The sequence below is a fragment of the Gavia stellata genome, chromosome 7 (assembly GCF_030936135.1).
Source record: "Gavia stellata isolate bGavSte3 chromosome 7, bGavSte3.hap2, whole genome shotgun sequence".
NCBI lineage: Eukaryota > Metazoa > Chordata > Aves > Gaviiformes > Gaviidae > Gavia > Gavia stellata.
Window position 1 is genome coordinate 13,302,703 of NC_082600.1, and position 19,446 is coordinate 13,322,148.

The window sequence follows — 19,446 nt, forward strand, 5'->3', positions numbered from 1 at the left end:
ACACTCCTGACGGTAGGGATGGGATGTGGACAGGCATGGTTAATGTAAAAACTGAAGACCAGATTTTTCACTAAGGTAATGAGGAGATCTCCGTATCTTCAGATATGATTTATACTTTTCTAATTGCTAATTAACCAGGCAAAGCCATAGGCATATAGGCACTTGGATGTTAAGCCTTTACACTCAGAACAGCATTTACTGAAAAGTTGTCTCAAGGTTGTTCCTTGAAATCTATCCAGAACTCTAGCAGAAACAACTAGCAACAGCTCACTCATTAAAGGGAGTTTTAAGACAGAAGCAAAAAGATAAGCCAGAATGCCATGCTAGTCTGAAATAACCCACAAGTGCCTTCGAGATACTTGACAGGACTCATCTATTGAGAAGTAATGTAGAGGAGTTAACAGGGTTCAGACCTTCTGATGTTCATGTGTGTGTGGGGAAGAAGGGGGGATTCTTGTCCATCGCACCAAAGACGCTCTTTGTACAAGTATGAAGAGTTTGCAATAAATGTATCTCTTTGTACCTGTATAAATAAAGCTACGTTTAGACAATGACGCAAGCCCATAATTAAGTGTTCCTCATTATTTTCTTAGCAGTCACAGTATTTTCTAACAATAGTTCTACCATCTTACTTAAGCAATTAACGTATTTTGACACTTGTTAGTGAAAGATTTTCTTTGTACCATTTAACATGATCCTATTTCTTTTTATTGCTGCAAGACAAAGAAAAACAAAGAGTTACTTAGATATCTAAGATGGCTGTTTCACACCAACTCATCACAGTCACCTGAACTTCCTTAAGCTGTGACATAAGGATTACCCCTGCATAATAGCAACGGGCTGGTGCTGTGAGGAGACTAGCATTTCCCTGCAGGAGCCAGCAGAAGCAGCTGAAGCAGTTTGTCAAGATAAAAGCTATGATAATTAGCAAGGACATTGCCATCTGAATCTGAACAGGATTCCTGTAGCTGGAGTGGGTTTAAGTGTCAGAAGCTCATTAATCATTGCTGTGCTTTCTTGTGGGAAGTTACCCAGGTCACAACTCCATCAGGGCAGTTCTCCCCTCTGGGAAGCGAAGCTGAGGTGCTCTCTTGAAGCCCCCGCTGCAGTTACAGTTAAAGGCCAGAAACACAGGAAGTCTTCAGATGAGCTCAGATATTTAAAATGCAAGGAAGGGTGCAGTTACAGCACGTGTACAATCACCTATTTTCTGCTTGAACGTTTTCTAGCTGTGACCGCACATGCATATTCTTCACTGAAAGCTAAAATATTTAAAATGCAAGTGCAGTTTTTGTTTAGCATGTAAGGAAAAGAAACTTGTTTACTTCTACTACAGCAAGACTATCTTAATATGGAGGCAATAAGCTTAATATTCAAATATGAGAAGTGTTTAATTGTCTTTGCCTGGAAGATGACTGTTTTGCTGGTTTGGCATACCTGTCACAATTAAAAAAATATATGAAATAAACTTTACAATATCCAGGTCCTTACATTGTCATTACCGTATTGTCTGAGGTAATAATAGGGGAGGGGTTTCATAGGCATGTCTGTCTTCCACATCAAGACAATTTCCAGACACAGAGAACTCTCTTGTGAATCATACAACAGATGAGTCTTACCACAGTAATTTATTTCTTAAAAATCTAGTTTATTGCACTTGTCTCAAAGCACAAACAAACCCAAAAAACCTAAATACAGAAATAAAAGTAAAAAACCCATCCTAATTTCATTAAAACTACCCTAAAAAGTAGTCTGGTAAGAGCTCTTGACACCAATTTAATATTAATGACCATAGCGAGGTACAATATTATACAGTAAACAAACAACTAGCAAGCTCAAGCCATTACTAAGATGACTTTGAAAAATGTAATACAAAAGTGTCACCATTAAATAATGCTATTGTACTTAAGCATCTGGCGCTTGGCAGGGCACAGACTCATGTCCCTTCTCCAAAGTGATTGACTCGGGAGCTGCGACAAGATACTTTTAAGTTGAATTTCAGCTTCGTTGGGGTCCTCAAGATACCAAGCTATGCTTGCATAAAACAGACTGGGTTACTTCACAAGCTGATTCCATTACAATCCACTGCCAGACAGGCTAAAAAAACCCTCTGGGGTAATCTCCATATACGGATGAGATAGCAATGAAGCAAACATATCATCTGTAAAAGGAAAACAAATCTGTCCTCCCTGTAAGACTGAAAGATCAAACTGAGAACTGACAGCCAGTATCACAAGTGCTACTAAAAAAAAAAAGTTACATAACTTGGTTCTCTCTCCACCAATTCACGTTCTCACCTTGCACCATGTTTGTTCCAAGTTTAGTGCAGTACACACATGAATTATTCTGAAAGAGAACAGAGGTTAAAAAGAAAACACATCCTTTTCCGTATGTATTAAGTTCTCAAAACAGAAACATCCCCACTTTTCAACTCCTGGCCTTTTCTGAAGCTGGCTCTTTTACAGTATTAGTTAGCAGCTGCTTAAAACATTCTGATGATTTGTAAGCTTAGAACGAACACAAAATAACTCTCCCACCTACATACTGAACTCAAGTTCTCTCATCTATAGTTCTATTGCTTAAAAAAGATGAGGTATCTTTTAAAGAAGATTTAGAGTTTAAAGAAAAATAAACTGCAATGATTAACTTAAGTTACTTCCCAGTTCATCACATACCTCTGCTGCAACATCTGTTAAGACACTTCAAAATTTAGCTAACATAGCTAAAAATCAGAATATTGTTAAGTATTTTCTCACAATATGGCAATTTTTAATGGGATATATAGGTAATTCTATCAATTACCATTTTTCCTTTCAATATATCTAAGTTTGGTACTCAAAACAATTTGAGTCCAAATGTTAAAGCACTGGCTGGAGGCACAAATACAGCACAACAGGAATTATGAAAGCTGCCTTGTACATTCCTGCTTTGTACTACAAACCCAACATGCAACTTCTTCCTATTCCAAAGTGGGACTTACCCCCCAAAATCTGTCAGCTTCCTGATGGCTGTGTGAAATTGGCAAAAGTCCCCCTGATATTAGGTGTAATCCAAACTTCTCCCTTGTGAATGAAGCCAGATTATAAACCAAATTTCTAGAAATGGAAGGTTAGTATAGCCTTGCAGGTATTTGTATGGAAATGGATCAAACTAAGTTCATTTCAACACCAATGCTGTGTAATCACGATGTTCTGAGATCTCACTAAGAAATACTTTGCCAGATTTTCTTCCATGCTGCAAGGGAAAATAATTCTAAATATATGTACAATAGTCAGAGAGCGTTCCCATCAGTTTGGAGTTGCAAGTACAGGAAGAAATTGAGAAATGCTTAATGTTTCTGCTGTAGAGAAATATTTAATGCAACAGAATTCCTTCTCAAAATAAGTACACATGTATTAGTCTGCATGCTGTTGTGAAATAGTCACTCTCATTGCTAGTAAGATTAATTGAAGAGTTACATTTCCAAAGGAGCTTCTACAGTAGTACAGTATAACAATTGCAGTATGCCACACCTAAAAGAGTCTCCCAAGAGATAATGGAACAAACATCAGAACTCACAGCTTGGGGACTATTTAACAGGTCAGTTTTTCAATACAAAAGTGCTAATATCACAGGTCCAATATGAGTGGCTTTTAGATCCAACATTCTGTACATACATCACAGGAATTCTGTCCTATTTTTTTCATGGCTTCTCAAGCTTCAAAGACTTCATATCACTTCCCATTCGTCTTCAAAATCATCAGGGTGAAGCAGAACAGAAGTGTCATTATTTTTCTGCAAACTATGGGAGTGGCTAAAGGTCTTAGTGAGGCGCTGGAGAAGAGATCCTGAAGTACTGATCGCCCACAGTTCATCTAGAGGGGTCACTGCAAAGCATAAATTATCCATCTTTTAATTAAGGTAGCAGGTTCCAATTATAAACATTAAATAAATAATATTTGGATCTATTTTCCTAACTATACCCAGAGAAAGTTTTTACTCGTCTCATAAAAGCACCCTTGGTGAAACTCTCACAGTCAACAAAGCATTTAGAGTATGCAGCTCTCCCTGTATATGGTCAGCTTGAGCACCATCAGGCAGAAGTCAAAGCAGGCATCACAATGTTTTGGACCGTCATGCAGAACCAACTTGCCTGTTAACCGTGAGACATTTCCAGGAATCTTTTTCCAGTAGTCTCCTGCAGGATTCTTGTCAGTAATGCCATATCGACGAGCTACATCTCCATTTGGACAGCGTGCCCAAACAGTCCTTGTACTTACAGCCAGCTGACAAGCCTGCAAACCTAAAGGTAATTGGACATGAAGAAGGAATAATCACATACTTTCTTATATACTAAATACACTTGCAGAAAAGTTCATTAAGAGACGATGGCAAGACTATAACAGTCTTTATATACTCTTACATTAATACTAGAGAAGAACTTTCCATTATAAAAGGCACAAAGAAATGCCTAGTTTTCCAAGAGGCTTTCTAAGAAAGGATTGGCAAGATGACAATTTAGGACTACATATTTCCTTTCACTGACTTTAGGGCGTTGAACAGAGTAGATGCTATTTAAATCTCAGCTTCTGGCCCTGTGTAAGCAGAATATCAGAAAGTAGGCCACTTGCAGCACATGAAGCACTGGTGAATAAAAAAGCTTTTTAATTGCAGACTTTATACTCACTACATCTATTGACCATAATAATATCACACTGTGGATATATTTTGTTATGTGGCCACAGCCACAAGCAACAACCAATTAGAGGATCTTCAAAACATACTTTTGGAGCCTCTGCTGTATTTACTACCACAAAGTGAATAACTCTAGTTTGTATAAAAATGGTTAACATTATAGACATTGTGGACTTTTCTTCCTCTTCACAAGATCACAAGTACTCCACAACTAAGTGCCATGCATTTATGCAGTGAAAAATCTTTACAAAGCAGACAGCATCAATACAGTTATTTAGAAAGAAACAACTAAAATTCGGCTTTATTTACTGTCAGGGCAAAAATGTAATTACCTAATCTAGAATGTATCCAGCTTGCAGGATTAATAGAAAGATGTGCAAAATAGCATTAGGTTTTTGTTAGACACATCTAGATAGGAACCCCATGTTGTATCATATATAAATATAGAACTTCCCACAGCACAGTAGTCTTCTATTGCTTAGGAATACTGCTTTAGCTCTAACAGAAAGGGAACTGTACCACTTATTCAGTGGCAGCAGCCTGAAATAACACACAACAGAAATTCATCAAAAAAATCAGATTTCTCTTCAGTTAACTACTTAGTGTTTTTAAGTAAAACCAAGGTCCTCTTTAGAAGATAAACCTCATCAAATACTTTACTATGTTCCTACAAATAAGCACACTTGATTACTGAGAAAAATATTTGATTTAAGCACTGCTATCCAATTTAAAAAGCAACAGGAAAAAAAAACAACCCAAAAAAACAACACTGAGAAAATGGCAGAAAGAACAAGGAACTGATGCATTAATTTTTACCTGGTACATGTTCCCAGTCAGTGCCTACAGGCATTTCATCTGTAATTCCAACTCGTACGTGGACATTCCATTTGCTATCAATTGCCCACAACATCTGATCATTGGGACTTGAATGAATGCTGACCAAGTTGATTCCCACTGGCTATAAAAATTAAGCACAGTATTTAAACTTTGTACTACGGTATCTTTGTACCATTGTATCACTTGTTATTCACAGAAGTATGCAAGACAAGTAAAATATTTACCAGATCCTAAAGACAGGAAGACATTTAACTGACATTTTATTTGTCATTGTACAAAATTACCCATTTTCCAAAAAGTCAATCCCTTCCTAAATAGAAAAGGAACATGAATGTCACCCAAAGTTACTGATGAAGATACTCATATTTAGTGTTCAGCATCCAAGTCTAATAATATTAGCATTTACTTAACCACTGTTATTCCAATGAGGTACAGTTTCAATCGGAAGTTGAAGAGGGAACTCCTCCACTAAAATGCACAAAGTGCAGTATTTTCCTCTTGCTTTCCTGACAGTCTTCTTAACATAACTAAATCTGCACTTTATTTCTAAAAATATACGAGCAGTACATTTTTACAGTCTGAATGTCTCCTCTTTGCAATGAAATGGTGATCTGCTGTCTTCCCTGTACTCCATTCTAGAGGAATACAACCATGGAACTCATTGCAGACCGCCGCAGTACTGGAGCAGCCACACCTGCAGGAGAGGATCCACAACACTATCTGTTGGCGAACCCAAGTGAAACGCACTTCCCATTCTGCTCCCACACAAGTCCTTACTCTATCTGCTTCTATAGAGATTTGCCTTAACAACTGTTCAAAATCAGTGTTACTGACCAAAACATTCTAGCGACATCAAAGAGGGTGATTTTGTAGCAAAATGTAACAGCCAACAGGTTTAGTGAACACAAATATCCTGCAAAACATGTACTAACAGGAAAAAAAGTTTTTCTCCACATCACCCTAATAAAGGCATTGAAGAAGACAGTAAGATGCCCTGAAATATGTCATCACCTCACAAAGCAGCACTGCATTTCTTGCTTTAGCCTCATAGGCATCAGCTGAATTTCCAGTGTGATAAATACAAGAACAAGTAGCATTTTGCATGTATGTGACCAGGAATACAGAAGCATAATCTGCATGTGTATATAAGCACACAACCCAGTCCCATATGGGCCTTCTGTGTACGTAACAGTTACCTGCTTTGGTTTTGCTTTTAAAATTCTGGTGCTGACATGTGTCTGTCCCAGCTATAACCAAGTTCGACTTGCATCACCAAAGCAATACTGTCTATTCAGGCTGCAAGGCCTTTGACAGCCTATCTTATGTTTGTGCTCTCATTAGGTACTTGCCCTCCGTTGGAAGCTTGAGGATGCTAGAGGCTTGATGAAATGTTTACCTCTGGTCACATTTGAACAGTTTGAACAGTTACAGTAAGACACAAATTGTCTTAAAGAGTGTTGACTACATAGACTATATAACTGCCTAGCTACTTCCAAATTGGTATTCTGCCGTATTACAAATAAACTAAAGTACTGTATCGCAAAAAAAAAAAAAACCACCCCCAACCAAATCCAAAACCAACCAACCAAAAAAACCCTAAACCACAACAAAAATGAAACACCCCAAAACCCTACACAACTCTCCGCTCTGATCTTGCTGCCTCTTCACTGGAAGTTATCCTCAGCTCTCCATATTCCTGTTCTTGTAGTCCCATGTTTTCAAGTAAGGTAGCTGTGCAATTAATAGCTTGTGCAGACTGAATTACTGCACATAACAGGAAATCTGTGCCTTTTTTCTTTCCTTTTTTTTTTTTAAATCCACTATCTCCTTCTCCCTGCAATGTTGTTCTACCACAGTCATCTCTTCCTCAGATTTAGGACTTTCTGCCACTCTTCCCCCCATCTCCTTCACACCACGAATTGCCAGTGTGTCTGTCTATGCTTCACCTCTGCAATACACTTCATGTTCTAACTACAGTCCTTTATAAACTGTGACAAACAGCTTGGTGTAACCCTTGTTACTGAACTGTTGGGATTTGTCCACCTTGCTCCCCACTATTCCATGTCAGGATCCCATTCCTCTCTTCCTCTGTCATATGTCTAGAAAAGAATTCCCTGAGAAAGAACTGGAGGAGTATTTCCATCTAGAAAGACTTACTGAGCGCTTACACCTAGTACCTAAACCTGTGCATCACTACAGGTTTATAGATAGTGGAAGCTAAGAAAAGCAGACAAAACACCCCAAAAGGGTAGCATGAAAGAAGCTGCATGATGCTCAGCTAGATTGTTTCTGATACCACTGCAGGTTCAGGTATAAGCAAAGCAATTACTTCTACCCTATTCTGCAACACCAACATTATCCAAGAAACAAATGGAAATTATCAAGTTCAAAGTAACATCTCTACAAGCTTGGCCAAAAATTCTTCTCATTCTTTGTTTTTCTAAGTCAGCTCCTGTTTCCTCCTCAAGTTTCCCTGCCTCTCTGGGTATTTCAGTTTTGGCTTCTCTTCCTTTTTCAGGCTACTTAGTTCTTTCTGATAAACTCGCATCAATAAAACAATCCTTCTACTCACTCTCATCATAAAGGATCCAGGCAATACACTGATGACAGCATCCAACGCTCTTAACAGAACCACCCCCTCCACTGCAGCTTTCTGCTGTGAAACAGACAGTAAAGGACAGAACTGACAGGACAGCTAGTGATATGATTATATACAGCAGTTTTTGGCACAAAACAGTGACAAGACATTGGGAAACAAGTACAGGCAATTCTTAGAGCCTGTTGCAGAGGTTTTACCTCTGGGTTTGGTTTTTTTTTTTTAACCAGAAAGCAGACATCTACAACAAAAAGGTGTTCTCATGGCTACCACAGTAGGGTGCATAAAATTAATTTAAAATTTTCTTGACATAATACACTATTTTTTGGAACAAACATACTGACAACATCTCAGATATCCATCACTTTCACTAAGTTTTAATTATCATAAGCATGCTTTAAGTATTGTATAGTCTATGTAACAAGAAACAGATCTCTACAGCTGCAGTTGAAGATTAAATAGAGTTCTCTCATAGCAGTAAAGAGAGGTATCTGTGCAAACTTATAAATCTGCTGATAATATTTCAGAGACTGATAACCATGAAAATTCATAAATTATTTCAGCGTAGCCTTTTCTCAGCTGGTTTAACTTCCAATAGCATTCACAAGATTTATATACCTTGACCATTAAATATGTTGTATTTGTAATTTACTGAAGAGTTTGGAATTTTAAAAGTCTCTCACCAGTCTCTCAGCCTTCCTCCTCAGACACTGACACACCAAACTCTGTTTATAGATTTATCCACAATACTCATCACTGTGAGAGATTGACTTGTTATGGAGCATTAATGGATTCAGTGTTATCTGATAAAAAATGGTGGAACATTGTTTTCCTTTTACTTCTGGTGCCAAAGATTTCTAAACTCAAAAAATCTCAGGACACCGACTATTTTAGTCAAGAACAGAACACAGATCCTCCTGCCCTCTGGTCTTTTACGTCAGCTACGAAAACCCCAATTGCGCTCTGTCTTTTGAGGATTTCCCACTACAACCGTGGACTGCAACACATGCCAACTACATACTTTTCAACATTTAAAACTGCATACTAAGAGCTGTGAATACCTTTATTGTCTGCTACATATAAAACCAATGAAAAATAGTTTTCTAGCACCCACATGTCTGATGAGAAAACAGTGCTGATAAAACAAAGTAAATTTGAAGGAAGCACTTAACCAACAAATTTTTAAATGGTATCAAGAAATAGTGTCTGTGCTAAACATATTTAAGTCATAAAGTTGTTCATTAGCTTTATAATTCTGTGCAAGTAATTTCCTTTCTTTCTGCAAACCACGGAGAAATAAGCTTCAGCATGAAGAACTTCATTTAAACAATAGTATCAAACAACATCCGAAGTAAAAACTAATGCAGTTCCCCGCCCTCCCCCTCCCTACTGCTCAAAAGTTTTGTCTTACTGTAACTACTTCAGTCATAGCTGAACCCAAAACACAGTGGTTCAACTTCCTTGTCAAGGAGGAAAGGACAAACACACACACAATAAAGGCATCAGAACAGTCTCCACGTCACTTTTCAGGAGCACAGAGTCCATGTATCAGCAGACCTCCACTATCTCTGTTCTGCTGCAAATATAGGAAGACTAAACATAAACACTGTCAGTCTGTCCAAGCCCAGTACTTTTTATAACAGGTTGGTGGCTACAAGGAGCACAAATGTTCTCCTCACCTTCAGAAGACAAATCAGAAGCACTGTCAGCTGGTCCAGGCCAGTCTGTAGGAAGGTCCGATCAGAGATACTTCTCACACTGTTGAGCTTTATCTGTGTATCAGACTAATCTGACTATTTTCATGGCTAAGAGACACCCAGACCCTATTAACTAGCATAACAAACAAAGAATGCAACTTAGAGAGACCCTTCCCTAACATAGGCCTAACTATTTGCATATTATTTTCTAAGCTCCATTTGAATGAATGTTGTAAAGCACTTTTAGCATTAAAGATATCAAGAAAGCATGAGCAACATAAAAGCAGTATTGACCAGAATGCTTTGCATTCAGACTTTTGAAGAGAACAACTTGCTAAATTAAGTGCTCTTTTTTTCTCTGCAGAGAAGGTCAAGGCAATGTACAAGAGCAGGAAAGATGAATCTATGTTTAGTCTTCCTGGAAGCCACATGTTCTTCAGTAACGCTGCCATTGAATTGTCAGAGAAAGATTATTATTTATTGACTGAAAAGATGGAGCACTATTTTCCTCAGAAGCCTTAGAACAACAACATGACCCTTTCCCCTTTAGTGAATAAACAGACAAGGGCCTTAGTTGGGTATCTCCAGCCTATGGTTAGCACAATCAGGAAGAAAAGGCAAAGCCAAGGATTCAATTCCTTGACCTCTCCTTTGTCAACTCTGAATTTTTTATTCCAAAGGTTCTTCTCAGAGAAACATGGGAAAGACTACAACATATGGCATCAAATCCTATAAAAGGTCATATCAAACCCATGTGACTATTCAACATGATAAAGCTCAACAGAACCATAAAATACTTCCAAAATATTTGGTACAACTGTTCCTTACAAGCAATTAAAAAATAATTAAAAAAAATTTAATGCAATCACTTTAAAGACCACACAAACTACAGGCCTGCTCAGGTTTGCCCAACTGTCTTGCAGTCACACTGTCTTATACCTACGATTATAAACTGTAGCGTAGGAGATAAGCTGCCTGTAATTACCACTACAGGTATTTTTAATAACACACTGAAAAATTGAACTATTAGGACAAGAACAACTAAGTTTTTACAGAAACGTATGTTAAGTAAACACTACGTGCAACGACTTCCCATGAAACACAACATAATTTAGTAGGATGTAATAAAAACCTTGTATAAGCAAGGCTCTGAGTAACCAAGGCATTTTTTTGTTTTGTTTTTTAAAAACACACCTTTAACGAGCATCAGTAAAACACCCTCTCACACAGGCTATGCCAGTAAAGTGCACCTCCAGGTTTTGAAACTTAAATACCTTACCAAGGAAAGTAAAGCATTTTTGTAAGGTAAAAACAGCCATGCATTTTTAAGTTCAGCGTCAGCTCTGCTTTGCTCTGACAATTTTAAGCAGTTATTAAACTGTTGCTTTTTCTGTCATTTTGCTTTTTAAAGTTTGTCCATGTTATTTAACATGTTTGTGATAAAAAGCCACACACCTTTGATTGTAACAGAAATTCTATTTCATTACCGCACTGCTTTATGAACAGATGCATATAACCTTTATATGTTACAATTCATTTACATATCCAGAGGGGAAAAAAAACAACAACAAAGCACCTGTAAAAGAAAACCCCACAAACTCAGGGAGGGGATTAAACAAAATAATTAAAAAAATTAAATCAACAAATGTTTACCAATTCTGAAAAGTTACAATCTGTCAGGATGCAGAATACATCCTGTAAGCCACAGGAACACTGGAAATGCACTCAGGATACAATTACTACTCGTGTAGTAGTACTCATCCAGTGCTAAAGCTCTGGACTAAGTTCTGACCCAGGTGAAGCGTGGCCCCTAAATACAAGGCTACGCAATGTGTTAACGCTACTGGATAAAACCAAGAGTACTCCAGGGCTCAGGGATCATAAATGAAGTCACTGCCTCCCAGATATATGATCCATTTACTAGGCTACATAGGTCCAACCTACTCTGCCTTGCTTACTTCTTAGCTTCATTAGACTTGGATTCACTAGACAGGGTCTTGCTATAGACCAGACTATTTGGCAGTTCTGTAGGAAGGGCCATCTGAGCAGGAGATACACCACAACCCAGCCCTCCACCTCCCTGGGAAGGCAACTGATGGCCAGGCCGGTCTGCAAAGAGAGGTCGTCAGCACCTCATCTGCTTACAACATCATCATAAAATAGGGAGACAGTAGTACATCATGGGGAGGGGCCTCCAAGTTCCTAATTCAAGGTCAAAGGGTCTGATGTGCCCACCAGTTATCCCAGGGTGTCTCCTTACTCTGTCCGGACTTGTTGGCTCACTGAAGTTCTCTTCACTGACCATATGCTCTGAGCTTAGCACCCACCTTTGCTGCCCCAATTTACTTCACAAAAGCTAAGCCCCCAATTACAAACCTGTCAGCTGGATCCAGCCCGCCACAGCTTTTAAAACCAAGCAACCTGAAGTTCAGACACACAAAAAACCAACAATAAAAACTGCTCTAACCAGAATTCAGAAACTTCAGATGTAGCTTTAATGAAAATGAAACAAAACAAAAAATATCCCCCAATATCTTAGTTTATACTAGCACAAGTAATTTTTAATGACTGTCTCTCAAAATGACTTTTCCAGGACTCCTGTTTATTAAATACTTCAGGCTATCACTACCTGCAAGCACATGAACAGTTCCACTGACACCAAGGCACATGCTTGCTAAATCAAGACGCATATCCTTTACCCATTAATTTTTACACCATTATGTTTTTATTTTTAAATAGAATAATTCTGAAAAACCCTCAAAACTCAACAATGATAATTGTAGTTACTTCATTTACCCAACTGAATGTTAAATATATTTCTTAATCTCTCTGAAAAATAATTAAATATCTAATTCTGTGTTAGCTAATCAAAATATGGGCACATTGGAAGACTGCAGATGTAAGGATGTTTCTAGTACTGAAAGTATAAAAACGGAAGGTTCTCCTTCCCACAATTTTTGTTTTCAGTGTAAGCTAGTCTTGTCAAAAAGCAAATATACCACCTTGAGATCATATTTTAAAGGGATACAGAAGGATCGCCTACTCAGTTTTCTGGGTGTTTCTCATTTTGTACACTTTTGGTGATCTGTAACTTCTGGTACTGATAATAATTGCTATCTAATATGACAGGCTACATGCACGCTTTTCTGAACATGGCGATAGCAATGCCTTAGAACAAATATCAGAAGGCTAAAACTCCAAAGCAGAAAAATACAGTGAAATATAGTGACAGCAGTTTTCTTAACTAACAACAAAAAGGAAGATAATAAGCACTAAACTGAGCAATGGAATTGGCGTGATGCAACTTCAGTAAAAATGCTGGAACAGCATTTTTTCAGTATCTAAAGCACCGTTTATGTAACTTAAAATTTCTTAAGAAAGGCATGCCTGTGAAGAATAATACACATTTGAACTTAAACATTATGGCATTCTAAATTAGCTAAACAAAACACACTGCAGCAGGAGCTTTGATCTCCTATACTTATCTGCAAACCACCTTGATACAGCTACTCTGACTACTGCCAAACATAGTTTTTCCCTACATCATCTTGAAAAGTGCAGTCCTCCAGGAAAATCCTCTCGCTATGAATGTCTTCAGGAGGCCTCACATGAGTAAAGATATATGGAACAATAGACTAGCTAGTCTGGTCTATAGATAACCAGAAGGTTCAATGAGTGTATTACTTTTCCAGCCTAAGTAGAATTGGTCTAATAAAAGACGCTTCCTCTGCATCTTGTCTTAGTCCTCCAAAGTAGAACTCATAGCAACTTGGAGAGATATCTGTGCAACAGCTAGGTAATGCAAGCTAGTCTGTGCTAGTGAAAACAATCGGACTTGAAAAGAACAATGATGTGGATTATGCATTAGAAAGAACAGAGTTTTCCACAGCAAGTACTTTGAAAAGCAGCACAGATGATTCTGAAGTAAAGGTTATGAAGCGTTTTCAACAGAAAAATCCCTCTCCCTCCAAATATCCAATCCTTGAAGATCAAACAAACCCTTCCTACATTTCAGCTTTGATTTTGGCACCAACCAAAAAGATGTAATGGCAAAATTTGATCTTGAGGAGTGCTCACCGCTTCCTCCTGTAAGTTACCACTTAACTAAACTGGCCTTAACAATAATAGAAACCTCACTGAAAAATGCAAAAGCAAGGCAGATGGCAGAGGAAGAAAGTCTTCAGACTTGCATTTAAGTATTCCGTAAGGTAAGCAGAATTTTATTTAAAGAGAGGAATAGAAACAAAGATCATGACAACCATTTCCAACAAGTCACCACTCATCCATAAAGGACATCCAACCTCCTTACACTGAATGTAGATTAAGAAAAAGAAATGTACTAAAAAGAAATTAACTTTAGCATGTATTGATTTTGGAGAATTACAGAGAAGTTTCCTAAATGCAAGTGATATTTTTAACTACCATTTGCTTCGTAGTTTTAACAGTTTTTGAATGACAGTGAAACTGTGAACAGCCTTAATTTTTGTTTGTGTGTGTAAGAAAAATATAGTTCACAGAATCACAGAATCACAGAATCAGTACGGTTGAAAAAGACCTGTAAGATCATCGAGTCCAACCTGAAAAAAAAAAGAAAAAAAAAAAAAACCAGCAAAAAAAAAAACACAACACCAAAAAACCCACAAAAAAAACCCCACAAAACCCACGCCACACAACAACAATAACAAGCCACAACCCACCCAACACCACACAGCACCATGTCCATCAAGCTACATCCCACAATGCCAAAGTTCCTCCTAGATCAATAAGAATTTCGACTATCTTCTCTTACAAACAATATCAAGCATAAAATACAAAGAGACAATTAGTAGGTAGTTTATGGAAAGACTAGTAAATCAAAATTTTCCTCTAACTTGAAATGCAAGAGACCATTTTATGGCAAACTAAGTTAAGTGGTATTATTCTGCTGAGACCCTAGGAACTACAAAGGAACAAAGAAAGCTTTATACAGTAGCCAAATAGCAAACATCACCTTTAACAAACCCTTTTTACTCCACAGTTAGGACAAGCTATGTGGATATTTAAATGAACCTCTCAATTTAATAAAATTGCTTTTCCAATCCTATTCTCTATGAAATTTGGTTACAAAAAAGCAAAGAGTAGCAATTAAGCAAATGGGAACTAATAAAACATTTAATCTATTTTTAGAGTAAGATTGATTGTTTACAAGCAATAGATGATTGGTCACTCATTACAAATACTTGTCCTGATCTTTGTTTCCTTTAATCCTCTTAAATAAAGCTCTGCTTATCTGACAGATTCCCTTAATGTAAATCTGAGAAGGTGGTTCTTAAGGCCAGTTTTTATGTTAAGTAGTATTTGTAGGAAGTGAGCATTTCTCAAGATCAGATTTTGCCTCTGGATCTTTTTCAGGAAGTGCCAAAAATCAAAGCTGAGATGTTGAAAGAATTCTTTTCAAACAAGCATTCAACTCCTGTGGACCTTTTAAAGCAATTTGATTATTTGTAACTTTTGATCAAATTCTACTCCATAATCATCCAAATTAGTCTTATTGACTCTATTAATGAAAAACACTTTCTATTTCCTGGACTGAAATAATTTCAAAGAATTTTGATCAGCTTTGTCAATGTCCTTAAAGCAGCTTCCAAAAAGCTGCTTAACTACATAATTATTTTAACTTCTAAGACTGCAGAACAGAATAGGTGAAGCACAGAAAACATCTACATATAAACTACTACTACTGCTCAAGATACTGTAATGATATTATCAACCACTTCTGAAGTGTTGGATAAAATACAGGGAGGGCAGAGAACATAAAATGTTATTTTTCATCTCAAAAGAGATACTGCAGTAGGGAATTACAAAGGGAAGAGTAATAAATGAGAATGGTTTTAGTCTAGATTAAAAACCCAAACCATACAGCATCACAGAGCAAAGACTGAACTTGTATTTACTGATTTTACCATGAATAAAATCTCATTAAAACTACTGTCTCTGAATACCTTTGAAATTGTGCAAAGATGGATGCTGTGCAATTGCAGCACTCCTTTAATGAGAAGTGGCACCATAAAAGCAGAGTCTGTAGCTTCTCACAGGCTGCTCATGAGTCATGAGATCTGGGATATGCCAAGTCATATTGGCTCTGACATTTACTAGGGAATGGAATATCCATAGTTGGTTTTAAATTACGTTATTTGAGAATGCTCCTGTAGTTAAAGCAAGTGAAAGGCAATTTTGATTTCCTTCTTCAAACAGAAAATGACCAAATTGTTCATAAATACTTTTTACAATATTTCTGTTGTTCTGAAGATAAAGTGATGCAGCATGAACTGCGTCTTAAGTCAATTAAAGGACAGATAACAGTAAGGTGTTGCTAATAAGCAAATATTTTTCACTGAATAGTCCACTTTTCAGCCATCATCTGTTATATTTGTTATCCAATCACTAAGCTAGCATTTGGAAATCATTTTAAAGTTCACATATTTTCTTATTTTGCATTAAGACTTTGTAAAAGCATGAATGGCTGCTCCTTCAGTACTGTAATGACTTGTTTTAACATGCTGGAATTGTCTCAAAATAAGCATGTAACCCACGAGTTTTCATCTTCTCTGCAAGCAATGTTTGAATTTTTGCCCTTTCATATTGACTCATTAAATTTGCAATGTCAGGTGTTGGCAAGATAACAGGAAAGAGTATGACACTGCTCTGGGTATCAGAAGGTTATCACTTTGGAAGGCAACATCATCCAGCTTCCTCGACAAGCTAATAGGAAGTAATTTGATTTTTAACCTCGTCCAATTAAAGACTTTCTACATAAGGAAGTCATTGCTAAATAATGAGCCACAGCAAATCCCAATTTCTTGTAAACACCTTTGTATTGAGTAGTTTAATCCATGTCAATGGAAGAGTGGAGAATGCACTTAGCACAGACAAAATAGTATCAGTGTAGAGAAACAGCTTTTCCGGCTATTTTCCTGGATAGACAAATCTTTGGTGAGAAGACACTACACAAGTTTAAGTCTCTGTCTCTTGGCAAACTCCGTTTAAGTGGAACACATCCTGGAATGTGTTTTCCCCCCTTTTTAAGAATACTACCATTTATGGAAGACATCACCACTGATATCCTCAGTCTCCTCTTCCCGCTGCCCTACCCCTGTTAGGACGAAAAATCGCTCTCTTGTAGATTACATGAGGAAGACCCACTTGCAGCACACAAAGAATGAGCAGTGTAATCTAGCCCTTGTTGCAAGTGGTATTGGTACTTGTTTATCGGTTTGTTCTGCTATTCTGCAAAACAAGGTGCCACTTCTCCGGGTCTGTCTGACCACATTCCCAGCACAGAAGAACAAGTCTAACCAGTGCTGTGCTAACTGATGGGATGTAAACCTGCAGTTTCATTTCCCTGTTTCCCTGCCCTTCTTTGCTGCTACACCCCGAGATTCACAGAAAGAGCTAATAATTGGCTGAGAGATAAGCAGAACTAAAAGCGAATTATGTAAAAAACAAATAAACTATTGCAACTCCACTGCCAGAGATTTACTTTTATTTCTTAATATGTCCTTTCAAAAGTACCACACATTTCAAAATCTTCAAGAGAAATTCTGTAACATTATAAAATGTAAATCAAGTATGCAAACACATCCAGTGCTACCATGCTAGATCAGCAGACAGTTCAAGTGATTTGGTGCCAAGGAGCAAAGAATGAAATCAGTAGTCAGAGGTCAGCTCCATTACAGCAGTCCTGACCCACAACACAGAAATTACATCCATTTCATAGTTTAACTTGCAAAGTATTAGAGCAGCAATGAAAGCAAGCACTGAGGTTTAAGGAGAGATTAAAAAAAAAAAAGACGCTGGAGAAACATATTTTGTCCATTCCCTATATTCAGAAAAGATGCCCCCAGGGTACTTTAGGAGGCTTCTTTCTACTCTGATCCTCCCGGATGGCAGCTAGAAAGGATATAAAGTTTGCCCATTCCAGGAACAAGGGAGAAGAGCTGCAATTGTACTGCACGCTTACTAAGCATTGGATGATAAGGAAGTCCCTAAATCCGGCATAGCACCCTGGCAAGCATCCCAGACTCACAAGGGTGAGGATAAAGGAAGAGGGAGGCAGGCACTTCAGCACCATGCCACTTGAGCAGAGCCTTCCCACACCCTCTGCTTGGTGCTGTTTGCCAGTTCACAGCCTCTTGGCTAGCATACAGCAGGTATTCAGTATATGGTTCAAGGCTGCATTCTACTACATGCCTATAAAGCTGCTGTGTTAGGAGAAGAGTAAACTTAATCATTAAGGATAGAAAGGAAAACAAAACCTTCCACTTTTGAAAAAAAAATAAATTGAAGTTATTTGTAACGATTAGATGAATTTGGGATGACTTATGGTGATAAAGCAGCATATTCGGAGTACTGGGGAACTTTTATCTTTTTTTTTTTTTTTTTTTTTTGAGAGAAATCCTGTAGCATTCAAAAATGTGGGACAAAGTTTTAAGCTACACATTTAAAATCTGGCTCTACTGTTTTCCATCAGTGTTAAAATTATTCTTTTTCAAATGCACAGAGCTAAACCACTAGGTTACAAAGACTTGTAATCAACATTTTACCTGTATAGGTGGCTCAATCATTATCCAAGCAGGAAGCATCAAACTTGGGTTAAGAGGTTGAGTTCCTACACGGAAATAAATGCCACCACTGGTGTCACAGGCCCAAACATGCTGATTTCCACAGGTCAAGCTGATCAGCTTTACAGCACCTAATAACAAAGCAACTATTAGCAACCTGGCATTTTTCTTTCAAATTCAGCTAATAACAAGAACTTTTATTTGGACTTGATTGTATCAAACTAGCTTTAAACCACAGTCACATAAAACCAATTAAAAGTTATTACAACTTATGAGACAAAAAAAAAAAATCACTGGATACAATGAATAAAACCAACAGGTAGCATATGTGAGGTATTTAACTTTTAAATCTAAAAATAAAAAAGTTTTAGCCATAGGATACTGAAATTTCTAAAGCACACTAAAAATATGTTATTAAAATAACCAAATTCAAGCAGGGAAACATTCTGTGACAAATGTTATCAAGGCGTAGACAAACTTTCACATGACCTAATGTGAACTTTTCTCTGCAGCTGGCCATGCTTGTAGACTTTTAAAAGGTGTTGATCTGCTAATACATTCAGCAAAGAACATTCTTAATGCTACCAGCACTTTAAAAATACAAGAGTATATGGATTATGCATTTCAGTGTTAACATACCAGTGTCACATCTGTAAATAAAGGAGCTGATTTTCAAATGGATTTATATTCAACAGTGTACATATTTATTACACCTATCTCAAGAGTGCAGCAGTATTTTAACCCTATGTAAGTCAGCACAATGAAAACAAAGCTGCCAAATAAGTATGTTTTGGAATTTTGGGTTTGTTTTTTTTTTTTTTTAATACCCAATGACACCCATCAATCTTGCTATTAGAAGTCTGCAAAGATAGTAGAGAAGCATACCTGGTTTTTTAGACTAAAAAGAACTGCTAGTTAGCCATCAGCTGGAACTCTTACCCTTTCACATTTATTTTAAAATAGCCATGTGATGTAATATACGTACCATTTGGATTTTTTTTTTTTTCCTCCCAGTGCTGGGACAACACAATGCTATGTAATG

At 37.4% G+C, this 19,446-nt stretch overlaps 1 protein-coding gene across 1 annotated transcript in view; it reads right to left on the minus strand.

The window, feature by feature from the left end:
• Positions 1-2,890: 2,890 nt before the first annotated feature.
• The window catches only part of TECPR2 (tectonin beta-propeller repeat containing 2), a 38,706-nt gene continuing 22,150 nt past the window's right edge, over positions 2,891-19,446 (minus strand). The window contains exons 16-19 of the mRNA XM_059819341.1: positions 18,387-18,535; positions 5,491-5,632; positions 4,133-4,282; positions 2,891-3,866 (exon numbers count right to left, since the gene is read on the minus strand). Coding sequence (XP_059675324.1) covers positions 3,709-3,866; positions 4,133-4,282; positions 5,491-5,632; positions 18,387-18,535 — 599 coding nt within the window. The 3' untranslated portion in view covers positions 2,891-3,708. The remainder of the gene's footprint in view (positions 3,867-4,132; positions 4,283-5,490; positions 5,633-18,386; positions 18,536-19,446) is intronic.